Consider the following 11,834-nt stretch of genomic DNA (forward strand, 5'->3'; position numbering starts at 1 on the left):
GGTCAGAAACAAGGTCCGGCGGCATATGAGGCAGTAATTTGCTGGATTGCTGGGAATAACGAGCATGCCGCTGGGATGGGCAACTTTGGCAGAAGGGGACTCGCCAAGCCACCCCATGGAAGCGTCGACGTCGAGAATTCCCTGGATATGCGAACCCATCATCGCAGCGAGCTAGGTGTCCTCCAAGTCGGTTGTGACGCAGATCCGACTTCGATGCGAAATGTTCCCATAGGCCCAATAGCCTTCTGCCGCATATCATCACAGTATTCGTCGCACATGAAGGACAAGCCTGGGGTATTTGGAAATCGTTGTATTTCTGTGTGCTTCAACGCCCCTCAGCCAGTATCTGGTTGAAACCCAGCCCGCAGCTAATGCTTGCACAACCAAAGAAGACCCTTTTCCTACACCCAGGCACGCTTATCTCAACCTTCTTGCCTCACGCTCGGACTCGAGTAGGCACAGGATATCATCCTCACGGACTATTGTAATATGTCAGCACTCTTCTTCCTCAAATCCAGTTATGGGTCGTCGCGGTATATTGGTCGGGGAAGTTCGTACCTGGGCCCTTGACGTTGCGGATAATGCTGCGGGTGGTGTCGTCCATGAACTCAACTCTGACCTGAGTAACACCTCCACGGGAACCTAGAAAACTGTCAGGACTTCGTCTTCCGAAATTACCGCGCGATTGCGTTCGCTGCGGCTACTCGATTGTGCATACCGGTACGGCCCAAAACGCGGGTGACCTTGACGAGCTTGACTGGGACCTTTGAGGTATCCATTTTGGCGAATTCTACATACTGTCAGCATGTCGGCGGGCAGCTAATTCGGGCTCTGCACAACGTACATGAGTGATCGGGTCGTGGATTCGGAGGGGTTTGAAAGCTCGATGTCGTCGGCGGATGATTCCTACGCTTGGGTCAAGAATTCTCGGAATCGGTTGTAGGGCTCCAGAAGCGAGAAACCCTATTGCGACCGGCGAAACGTACACCCGAAGGATGACTTGATTCGGCTTAGCGTTTTTCTTGGCGGCTGAATTCCAAAAGCGGGCCGTGAATCGGCGGTTCCTGTGCCACGAGTTTTGGAGGGGTAAATCATTGGTGGGATACAATTTCGAGATATCGGAGTCAGAGTCAGAAGATCGAGACGAAATATCTCATTATAATCCTATTATCTCCCCAAACAACGCAATTTTATTCCAAGATTAACGACCTATTTTGCGCCAAAGAAGCAATCAATTGCGAGCTTTTTCCAAAGTTCTCCGACCCGGTCTGCATTGCGCGACATTCACTGGATAAAGTGAATTGTACGACCCTGCAGGTGGTGATACGATAAAGAGGGTGACCCCCCACCCCCTCTCCTCTTCTTCTTCTCTGCGATGGATCTCGTAAACCAGTATGTGAATCCCCAGCTTCAACAGTCAAGGAAAGCCAAGCCAAACTTAGCGCGCCATGGGCTCCATCAGCAACGACACTGACCTCATTCGTCTCAGCCTCGAAGGACGACTCCTCTTCGCCGTTCCAAAGAGTAAGCAGCTTCCCCCCCTGCAAAACCACAGTCCAACTGCTTACACCATCCAGAGGGCCGTCTCAATGCCACCGCACTAAACCTCCTCGAAGGAGCCGACATCCAGTTCCGCCGCGAAAACCGCCTCGACATCGCGCTCGTCAAGAACCTCCCCATCGCCCTCGTCTTCCTCCCCGCCGCCGACATCCCCACATTCGTCGGAGAGGGTCAGGTTGATCTCGGCATCACGGGCTTTGACCAGGTCGCCGAGCACGATGCGCGCCGCCGCGCTATAGTCCGCGACCAGGCCGAGTCTGGGAAATCAACACCCGTGGAGGGCGCCACGCCGAAGGGCTGCGACCAACTCCTGGATCTCGATTTCGGAGCTTGCAAGCTGCAGGTCCAGGTTCCCGTTAAGGGAAAGTACAGGACACCTGCGGATCTGATTGGCAAGAACATTGGCACGAGCTTCGTCAGTCTTGCGGCTGAGTACTTTGCTAAGTTGGAGGCTGAGGCTGATGCCGCGAATGGCGAGACGTCGGGCCCGAAGCCGCTCAGGACTAAGATCATTGAGTTGAGCGGTAGTGTTGAGGCTGCTTGCGCGCTTGGTGTTGCGGATGGAATTGTTGATCTCGTTGGTAGGTCGTCTTCCTTCCATTTGAGGAGCACCACATTAACCGTGCCCTAGAATCCGGAGAGACAATGAAGGCAGCTGGTCTAGAAGCCATCGACACTGTTGTGTCCACGAAGGCTATTCTAATCAAGTCAAAGAACCCTTCCAACAAGGCAATGGTTGACCTGATCGCCTCAAGAATACAGGGTGTTATTTGTAAGTTTCCCCCTTGGCTCGTTTCCAGGGTCAGTCCCTAACTAGCATGCCAGCCGCAAAGCAATACGTTCTGTGCCAATACAACGTCGAGCGCAAGAACCTCGAGGCCGTTACCAAGGTCACCCCTGGCCGCCGCGCTGCCACCATCAACGCGCTTGAGGAGGAGGGTTGGGTTGCAGTTAGCTCAATGGTGGAGAAGAAGAGGATTGCGACAGTGATGGATGAGCTGTCGAGCCTTGGAGCGGAGGACATCTTGGTTATGGGTATCTTGAACACACGTACGTAGTGGGGTAGTGTTGTTAAAAGCAATTTGCGAAGTATTGGTCCGTATTGGGCCGCAGATCTGAGGCATCTCGATGCTGGAATTGGAATAATTTAACTCGAGGCATTTCTGTGGACGCATAACTGTTGAAGTTAGTCTAAATACAAAAGTTGACCTATTGGCATTAGTCGGATTAATTCAATCACACATTGACCATGCTCTTGTTAGTCTTGGTAGACGCCAAGGAGAGATATTCATTGTTGAATAAATACCCCAAGGACCTGCCTTCCTTGCAGACCAATGCGTTTAGTTACTATATATACAGGAATTTAAAAATATAATACCAATGAACAGGCTGGATTTATGGATAAATCGAGGCTAGTAGTAGTGTACGATTACAGTGTCAATGTTGAGTTTCGCCTTTTAAGTTGGTAAATATAAAACCAGCAATGTATGAATTTCCATCCAACCGAATTTATTCGAATAAATAATGATAAAACCGATCAACCACCAACAAGACGTCAAAATCAAACATAGATTAAATTCCTATTCCCTCACCCAATCATACAATTTTCATAGTGTCATTCTAACACATACTATAATGTACTTTCTAGTTCTCACCATCCCGCCCCCGAAACGTCAACCCCCCCAAGCACCAGCACGCCATCTCTCAAGCCCCAACCCCAGCCATCTGTCCTCCCTTCATCCCGTCATATCACATCTTTCAAAAGCCACTCCTAGAATAAATTTACACCCCCTCCTCCAGCAAATCCCTCCCCACAGTTGTATAGGAGGGTGGTGGGGTTCCCAACAAATGCACAGCCTTGCATGACGTACGCGTCAGTCAGCCTCCCATCACCACGTCAGCCTCGTTTGGTTAATGTCGTATAAACACAACCAAAACGCTTTATTTGATGAGAAGAATGAATTTTAGCAAGAGAATGGGTTTGAAATTGCGATAATATATAATTCTATAATCTATAAATCCGGCCTAGCGATAAACAAGGGCGACGACCCCAGTGATCCGCGCGAAGATTTACAATGCCATCGTCTCCGTCATCACCTCCCACAACACGGCGGCGGACCTCATCACCACCGCCACAGCAGGAATATAGAGAATCCTCACTCTCGCGGGTATATACCCCCAAAACCTTGAATCGTCCCACACCAGCTAACACTCCGCAGCTCGTCATCGCCCCTATAACATTCTTCTCCTTCCTCCTCTCCCTCTTCCTAATCGACGCCCACACCACCTCCTCCCGGCGACGAGACCGCGCACCCCGCCAAAATGGAGGATGGCTGAGCGCAATGCTATGGAAGCCGAAACCGGGATCGCCGTATGCGTATGTAGGATCCGGGAGGGGGGGGAAAGGTGGTGGCGCAAAAAGAGGGGAGGATGAGGAATGGGTGTGGCATACGAAGCAGCGGAAGATGTTGAGGATGGAGGTGGTTGATGCGTTTGAGTTGAGGAGATGGGTTGTGGCTGCGTTGGGGGTGGTGGTGGTGGTTTTGGGGGGAGGAGGGTTATGGATTGGACGGTGGGTTTGGAGGTGGTGGGGGTGGTGATGGGAGGGAGTATGGGGATATGGGATTCGTCGGCGGCATGGCGTTAAGAGATATGGTGGGAAGTATTTTGGAGTTTGAAGGGTGTGTTGCTTGTGTCGCTTTTGGGGTTTGAGGGGTTAGTGGAGGATCAAAGGGGGTATTTGGTAAGGCACTCAATGAGCCGCCGTAACACTTGATGGGCAAAATGAAACCCATGACCGCGATAGTTCGTAGACATCTGATGTGCAAGTTTAATGGAAGCCCTAACTGTGAAAGCTGGCAGGTTTCTCATGTTGTGGTGGCTCGTCGAGGATGGAAGGGACAAGACGTTATTTAGACCAACTCTAACACACAGAAGAGAGGAGAGAAGCCTCTCTAGCACAGTAGTCGCCCCTCGCACACAGCTAGGAAGAAACATTTGACCAGGCCAGTTTGAATATATTGAGGAGTGAGAAGGATCCTATCTCATGTCGTGGTTGCTCCTTGACCACAACTGGAAAGAAGAAGAGTTCACTAGACCAGCTTCAAGGCTCCCGTCGAAAAGAAAAGAACTATCATGTAAAACATTTTATTAGACCAGCTTCAACACACCAGTGAGAGGGAAGCAGCCCTTTCTCTGCCGTGGTTGCCTCCTTGCACATGGCTAAGAAAGAAATAGTTTGATTAAGTCAACCTAGTATCAACGAGGGTGACAGAAGGGTGTATAAGCACTATTGGTACCATCTTACGAACTCATCCTAGGGTCGACTTTTTTTGTCAACCACGTGCAAGAAACGATCTTTATATGTGCGGTGTCGCCGATCATTTCAAAGTCTTATCACCCCGTCTTACACGATATCTCCAGCACCCTGCCTCTCGCTTCCATGGAGCCACCGTCGGTATTGACCGACCAACAAGCATTTTCATGTAACAGCGGCTAAGCGGCATATCCGGCTGGGCGAATTAATATCGGTCATCGCCTTCCGTTAGGGGACCAACGTTCGTTTCCAGAACATGCACGATGGGCACGTGCAGGGCATCTTGTGGACATCGATCTGCTCCTTTAAGCAGGGGCATTTCCTTCTATTGATTCCAGAAGGGTATAGGATGTCACCCACCCCACGAGGTTGACACTCGCTTTCCGAGTCAACACCTGGGTAGTTCGCCAATAGTCGCCAAACGGAGGGGAACGCGCGTGTTGGGGAACCACTTTTGAGGTCGCTGAGACATGGTGAAGGGGGAGCTGGACGACAATAGATAGCACGAGAACACTAAGTCAACTATTGGGCATCACGCAGTGATGATGATAGGATTCTGGAATTCTGCAGCTTAAACGACCCCCAAGACCCTACAACTAGAGAACGATAGTGCCATATTCGACGTCGCGTCGAGTTTGTAGAGGAGAGTTACGAGTCGCAGTTAAGATGAGAGAGAGAGAGAGGCATGATGAAGGAGTTGCATCAGCCACTGAGAGCCACACATGTAGAGAGGTGATGTTGAAAAATAGCCAATGAACGTCGAGGATGGATACACGTGGGTCCTAGGTGCACTGTCGTGCATGGGGTAGCTGGTCTAGGGGCGTATAGGCCCTGGTCTAGTGGCGGCAGAAACTCTCTCTTGGCGCCTGGCATCGCTTGGCGTTTATATTGGGCTAACGGGACGCGGTGCGGGTGTGGCAACGCCACGACGCCACGACGCGACGACGTCGAAGTGAAATCTGGAGGGAGATGCATGTTTACGTCTGTTTTCGGGTGGGTGAAACGGCAAGATGTTGCCGATACCTGCAGTTTTTAGAGGATGGCATGGGGGGTGGCACAAGGGGACCTTGAACTCCGCTATGACTGTCTACTTTGGGATTCCGAGGTCCATAGCGTTGCTTCGTCGCTGGCTCTTGATTGTACAGTGTCTCAGTGAGGCGTCACAAGAAGCAAGTATGTAATTGTAGATGCAAAGGGTCATTGGTCATAATGGCGCCGTAGTGTCAAATCACCAAGCTACATCATCTGCTCACGCATCTCCCTCATCTCCTCCTCCCGAGAGGATTTCTCATATTCTCCATAACAACTTCCCCATTAACTAACAGTTTCCTTCGTATTGAAAATGAGCTTACAATTCCAACAAAAACGACTCGAGATTCTCCATATATACACCGAAAGCTGAGGAACACCAACACACTCTAATACCACACGTGGGTTTAGCAGCATCTATTACCCGTTGCCAATTTTGTGCCAAGAACTCAAGCTCAACTTGGCATCGATGGCCTGCAACAAATACTGCTTCTTAGAGCGTTTTTTCCCTGCTCTTTCCCTGCCCTGTCCCTGCCTTTTCTTGGTCATCCCACCACGATCTCTTGGGATTGATAGGACTAGGGGACTGCAAGGGTATATCGTCAGTGCGGCGTAGTAGTGTTAGCATGCATCATCGTTCCTTCTAAAGGTATCACGCTATGTTCCACGGATGGGGCGATGTTTGTCAAGTCTGCTGCAATCCTTCGACTAACACCACTAACACCACCAACACGATCAACACTATTGTTTTCTTCACACCATCAGTTTGGAACTATTGCCGATGTTACGCTCTTTTGCACGAATTCTCATTTTTAAGCGACTCCTTGGAAGGTGGCACTCGAGTAATTTGATTAATCCCCATGTACTTTCCTCAGCTTTGTCACTGCAATACTCGTATTATCATAACGGCATGAACGGCTTGGCAACCGCTCTTGGGTCAGACCATGATCTACCGGTTGTTCCCAACCGATGCAATCTTCTCTACTACTAAACCTTCAACTATCATTTCTCTATTGCGCCTGTAGTGTCATGCTCCCCCCGCCTCATGCCGCCCTCATGCCGCCCCATGTGCAGACTTGCCCGCCTTGAGGTTAGTCTTGGCTATCATAATGCTCCGCTCAGGTGCCTTTCCACCTGCAGCAAATTTGTCTGTCAACCTAAATTCGTTATAGTGGATGGATCATGTTACGCAGCACCCACTATGGTCGATCCTGGCTTTGCCACTACTGTACTTAGTAGCGTACACCTACATGATACACTACCATACTATGTACTCGAGTACTACTATGGTATCCATTACAGCTCAGAAGAAATGTCCCCCTCCTACCCACAACCCCCCCCCCTAGTCGATACTTGTGGGGAGGGATTGTTGGTCCTAATGTCTTGGGTATCACATATAAGTATGCTTCGCTCATCCTCTCCCAAAATATTCGTTCAACCTCATTACAAACCGAGACCCTCACCTCTGGGGCTGCTTCATAGAGACCTTTTCTCATAGAAGCTGTACACAGCCCAACCGCCGCCATGCTTCACCAGTTCGACTATATCTTCGCTATTGCGATGATTTTTGGCTTCCTCGATGCCTTCATGATCGGTATGCTGCCCTGCCCCGTGACTAGGACGACTGCTTTTCTCCAAAGCGATACTAATGTTCGATGATAGGAGCCAATGATGTCGCCAACTCTTGGGCTACGTCTGTCTCGTCGCGGTCTGTGACCCTGAGGCAGGCTATGTGCTTGGCCACAGTCATGGAATTCGCAGGTGCTATCGGTGTTGGAGGTCGTGTTGCCGACACCATTCGCACCAAGATTGTGAACATCTCCTTCTTCGAGAAGGACCCGGCGGTCCTCATGGTCGGAATGACCTGTGCCCTTGTCGGATCCTCGATTTACCTATCCGTTGCTACCCGTCTCGGTATGCCTGTGTCCTCCACCCACTCCATCATGGGTGGTGTTATCGGCATGGGTATCGCGACAGTTGGAGCAAACAACGTCACCTGGGGCTGGAAGGGTGTTGCTCAGGTTTTCGCTGCCTGGGCCATCGCTCCCGGACTTGCTGGAATTTTCGGTGCCATTATCTTCACCATCACCAAGTACGGTGTCCTGAAGCGCGAGAACCCAGTCAGAGCCGCCTTCTTCATGGTGCCGATCTACTTCGGCTTCACAACTGCTATCCTCACCAGTAAGTTCATCATGCAACTGAAATTCGCCAACAGATGCTAACTAGTCAGTGCTAATCGTCTGGAAGGGTGCCACTACCATCAAGAACCCCAGCACTGCTCTTATTCTTGGCTGCATCTTCGGTGTTGGCGGCGGAGTTGCGCTTCTCACCGTCATTTTCCTCCTTCCCTACCTTTACCGCCTTCTCGTCAAGGACGATTGGGAGCTCAAGTGGTATCACCTCTTCTTCGGCCCTCTCCTCCTCAAGCGCGGCCCCGTGCCCCCACAGCCAGAGGGCCACAATATCGTCACCGACTACTACAAGACCTTCGACTACGAAACAGCCCAGGCCGATGGAACCGTTGCCCCTGGACGTGATACCGCTGAGGACGTCGAGAAGAACGGCAGCAAGCCTGTCAGCCTTCAGAAGAACATTGACTCTCCTACTGACATCGATGCTGAGGAGCAGCCAAAAAAGAGCCCCTTCCAGATCGCTAAGAGGCTTCTTTTCAGGGGTGTCGATATGGATGTTGTATCCCACCAGTCCAAGAAGTCGTCGGCCCTTGTTGGTGACCTGAAGTCTGTCCACGATGCTGCCACCCACTACGATAACAAGGCCGAGCACACCTACTCTTTCCTCCAAGTTCTCACTGCCTGTACCGCCTCTTTCGCCCACGGTGCCAACGATGTTGCCAAGTAAGTTCTTCCCACCCCCTAAGAAAACCCAACCTAACACACCCCAGTGCCGTCGGCCCCCTCGCCACCGTGTTCACAATCTGGCACAGCAGCAAGTACGAACTCAAGAAGTCCTCCGACGTCCCCATCTGGGTGCTCGCCTACTGCGGCGCCGCCCTCTCCATCGGTCTCTGGTTCTACGGCTACAACATGATGCGCCAGCTCGGTAACCGCATCACCCTCCACTCCCCCTCGCGCGGTTTCTCCATGGAGCTGGGCTCCGCCGTCACCGTCGTCATGGCCACGCGTCTCGCTCTCCCAATCTCTACCACCCAGTGTATCTCCGGTGCGACCGTCGGTGTTGGTCTCTGCGCTGGTACGTGGAGGGCTATCAACTGGCGCATGATTGCGTGGATTTACTTTGGCTGGATCATCACGCTTCCTTGCACTGGTATCATTTCGGGATGCTTGACTGGTATCCTGATCAACGCCCCGCAGTTCGGCAAGGCTGTTATCGTGTCCTAGATGATTCTTTGATTTGTGTGTTTGGCGAGAGGAGAGCGTGCATGGAATGTGTCGTGGTAGCTGTTCCTCCCATTGTTCCAGCCTTTTGGACTTGGGGTAAGGGCAGGCGCGCACGCGGGTTTGTGGAGGAATTTGTTTTAGTATACCATACCCGATTATCGTAATAGATTGTATTTGATTTTAGTAATATAAACCTGCCAACTTGTTGGTTATATTATGTACCTGACCCCTTTATCGGATGCAAAACATGCTGTGACTAGAATATGAGAATTCAAAATCCACACAGCTCATGAGACGTCAAATCCAAGAAATCCTCCACAACGCCACAAAAAAGCCACACGAACTCCTCAACCATACAACCCCTGCCCTCTCCTTCACCCCTGCCCCTTGGCTCGCAGGGCAATCAAAACACCGCCCCACCAATAATAAACAACCTCTCCTCCTCCCTCCTAACCCACTGCACCACCCGACTAGCTCCCTGCAGTAACGCGCCCCTGGCACAATTTGGGCCAGCTACGCAGTAGAACTCGAAGACGGGGGTAGCCCAGGCGAGCGCGATGGAGGTCTTGGAGACGCAGTGGAGGACTTTGGTGTGTGATGTGCGCGCGTGCGAGGAGGCATGGAGGGTTTGGTAGAGGGAGAGGAGGCTGGGGGGTTGTTAGCTACTACGTACTAATAGGACAGTTGGGTGAGGTGACAGGGGAAACGGGGAGGCGTACCGGCGGTGGGAAATCAGGCTGTTGAAATGCGGTGCGTAGCTACTGGTGGTGAACTGCACGTTTGCGCGGCTCTTGTAGAGGAAGTGCCGCAGCTGGGTGCCAGGCACGATATCGGTGGTACTTGGGCGGCCGGCGCGGACGGCGTTTTTAATGATATCCAGGCTGCCGTTTTTGTGGAGCTGCGCGACGACAGCGTCGCGCATCTGTTTGAGCTCGTAGAAACTCTCCTTGTCGGTGCTTATGAGGAGGACTGCGACGGCATCGTCGCGGCTGTTGGTGCTTTCCGGGGTGGTGTCGTCTTCTTCGCCGTCGAGGAAGGAGACGTACATGTAGACGTAACCGGTGTTGTTGAAGCCGGGGAGGCAGAGGGGGATCCAGTTCTCGCCGCCGCCGGAGCGGATGCTCTTGGCTTCGAAGAGCATGTTGAAAATGAGTTGTAGGTCACTCGGGTGTAGAGAGTGACGTTTTGGACGCACGACACTGACTAGGCGGCCACCGGCGACAATGAGACCGTAGAGAAGGTTGTCGGTGCGGGTCTTGAGGAGGGTGTTGTTGATGACATGGCGTTGGGATTTGCGGATTTTGAGACACTCCAGAGCGGATAGGAGGGTGGATGCGGAGCCTTTGGTGAATGTGTCCGCGAGGGATGAGAGGAGGACATCTGTGCCTTCGAGAGGTCGACGCAAGTCGGTCGATGGGCGGTTTGTAAAGATCTGGGTGAGGCGTGGGAGGGTAAGGGTAGATAAGATCTGCATGTATAAAGCGTCGAGCTGGATGCGAAGTTGCGCTTCGCTCTCACCCAGACTGCTAATGGCGACGAAATATAGAGGGCCCTGTGCAGAAACGACAAACTTGGTGTCGCCGGCAGTAAAAGATTGAAGGGGGTCTTTCGATTCTTCATAGAACGATATAATCGTCTGAATGACACCGATATAGCCGTTGATCAGGTTGACATCGCCGTGCCTGCTATATATGGGCTTTCCCGCCGATGAAAATATCATATAATGCTTGAGTTTCGACTTAAATTGATCCAGTAGTTGCTCCTCGTTGCCCATTTCGCTGTCGACGTCATGTATTTCATCGAACTCTTGTTCGAACACGGCCAGTTTATCATTTTCCGAGTGTTCAATCGTTTCAAACGGATTGACCGTCTCTGCTTGACCCGCTAGCATTTTCCATGCTGCACTTTGTGCGTTGGCCCCTCCCAGCAGGCTTTCCAGGTCTCCTCCTCCAGTATGTGTAGTTCCGGTGAAGGTTTGCAGGCTGGCATTATCATCTGCCTCATCCCTGCTCCGTGAATCTCTTCTGTGGCTATAATCCAAAACAGAAGTCCCCGCCGCGGACGGAGATGCCGTATTATCTGTCGATGAGAACGTGCCTCTGGTTCCGTCGGGAAATGACAGCGTCTGGATGTCTATCGAGGACAGCGCAGTAGTCGGTTGAGCTCGGGGCTTGGGTCTCGCTGAGAGTGGTGTCGAAGGTCGCTCCAGTGAATCGAGCTGGTTCGGACGAGGCGGTAATCGAGGTGGAATCTCGTTGGGGCCATTACTGTCATCGACTACGGCGCCAGTCGGAGCCGTCTCTGTCTTAGTTTCCCCTCCATTGCCGTCGGTCACGTTCAGAGCAGTGGAAGCTGCTGCTTCATCTTCCATTGTATGTGGCAAAACAATCCCATTATTCTGCCCTCTAGACCGTCCAAAGATTGAAGGGCTGAGTAACGTAAGGAGAGAGTAAGGTGTTGGCGCGTCGAAGTCGTTAGTCGTTGATTCCATGCGTCCCAAAATGTGGGGTGGAACAGCTATCAAGGCACTTGCCAGGGATTATCCCACGTTGCCGTGCCGCGTTCACGTC

The 11,834-nt window shown here is 51.8% G+C and overlaps 4 protein-coding genes across 4 annotated transcripts; 2 read left to right on the plus strand and 2 right to left on the minus strand.

The window, feature by feature from the left end:
- Window positions 1-290: 290 nt before the first annotated feature.
- On the minus strand, window positions 291-790 carry RPS28A (40S ribosomal protein S28). Its single transcript, XM_018272933.2, has 3 exons — window positions 719-790; window positions 559-642; window positions 291-479 (listed from the first exon to the last, which is right to left on the minus strand). Exons 1-3 carry the CDS (start codon window positions 777-779, stop codon window positions 418-420), a joined length of 207 nt encoding a protein of 68 aa, XP_018132478.1. The 5' UTR covers window positions 780-790; the 3' UTR covers window positions 291-417.
- On the plus strand, window positions 485-2,932 carry HIS1 (ATP phosphoribosyltransferase (ATP-PRTase) (ATP-PRT)). The gene is made up of 5 exons (XM_018272934.2): window positions 485-1,392; window positions 1,490-1,524; window positions 1,578-2,141; window positions 2,192-2,332; window positions 2,386-2,932. The coding sequence occupies exons 1-5, from the start codon at window positions 1,376-1,378 to the stop codon at window positions 2,616-2,618; spliced, it is 990 nt and encodes a 329-aa protein (XP_018132479.2). The 5' UTR covers window positions 485-1,375; the 3' UTR covers window positions 2,619-2,932.
- A 3,672-nt stretch (window positions 2,933-6,604) lies between these two features.
- On the minus strand, window positions 6,605-11,801 carry MON1 (Vacuolar fusion protein mon1). Its single transcript, XM_018272936.2, has 2 exons — window positions 9,984-11,801; window positions 6,605-9,911 (listed from the first exon to the last, which is right to left on the minus strand). Exons 1-2 carry the CDS (start codon window positions 11,753-11,755, stop codon window positions 9,668-9,670), a joined length of 2,016 nt encoding a protein of 671 aa, XP_018132481.2. The 5' UTR covers window positions 11,756-11,801; the 3' UTR covers window positions 6,605-9,667.
- On the plus strand, window positions 7,430-9,264 carry PHO89 (Na+/Pi symporter; the record flags this gene model as incomplete). The annotated part of the gene is made up of 4 exons (XM_018272935.1): window positions 7,430-7,499; window positions 7,568-8,086; window positions 8,136-8,760; window positions 8,808-9,264. The coding sequence occupies 4 exons, from the start codon at window positions 7,430-7,432 to the stop codon at window positions 9,262-9,264; spliced, it is 1,671 nt and encodes a 556-aa protein (XP_018132480.1).
- Window positions 11,802-11,834: the final 33 nt, after the last annotated feature.

This window comes from Pseudogymnoascus verrucosus, assembly GCF_001662655.1.
Source record: "Pseudogymnoascus verrucosus strain UAMH 10579 unplaced genomic scaffold scaffold_10, whole genome shotgun sequence".
Lineage (NCBI taxonomy): Eukaryota > Fungi > Ascomycota > Leotiomycetes > Thelebolales > Thelebolaceae > Pseudogymnoascus > Pseudogymnoascus verrucosus.

Bases quoted from the DNA above. Each gene is read 5' to 3' on its own strand.
- HIS1 (XM_018272934.2), top strand. The intron at 1,525-1,577 runs GTAAGCAGCTTC...TACACCATCCAG, and splicing joins CCTCTTCGCCGTTCCAAAGA to AGGGCCGTCTCAATGCCACC. The intron at 2,142-2,191 runs GTAGGTCGTCTT...ACCGTGCCCTAG, and splicing joins TGGAATTGTTGATCTCGTTG to AATCCGGAGAGACAATGAAG.
- RPS28A (XM_018272933.2), bottom strand. From the start codon at position 779: ATGGATACCTCAAAGGTCCCAGTCAAGCTCGTCAAGGTCACCCGCGTT. The intron at 643-718 runs GTATGCACAATC...ACAGTTTTCTAG, and splicing joins CCGCGTTTTGGGCCGTACCG to GTTCCCGTGGAGGTGTTACT. The intron at 480-558 runs GTACGAACTTCC...ATATTACAATAG, and splicing joins CCGCAACGTCAAGGGCCCAG to TCCGTGAGGATGATATCCTG.
- MON1 (XM_018272936.2), bottom strand. From the start codon at position 11,755: ATGGAATCAACGACTAACGACTTCGACGCGCCAACACCTTACTCTCTC. The intron at 9,912-9,983 runs GTACGCCTCCCC...ACAACCCCCCAG, and splicing joins AGCCTGATTTCCCACCGCCG to CCTCCTCTCCCTCTACCAAA.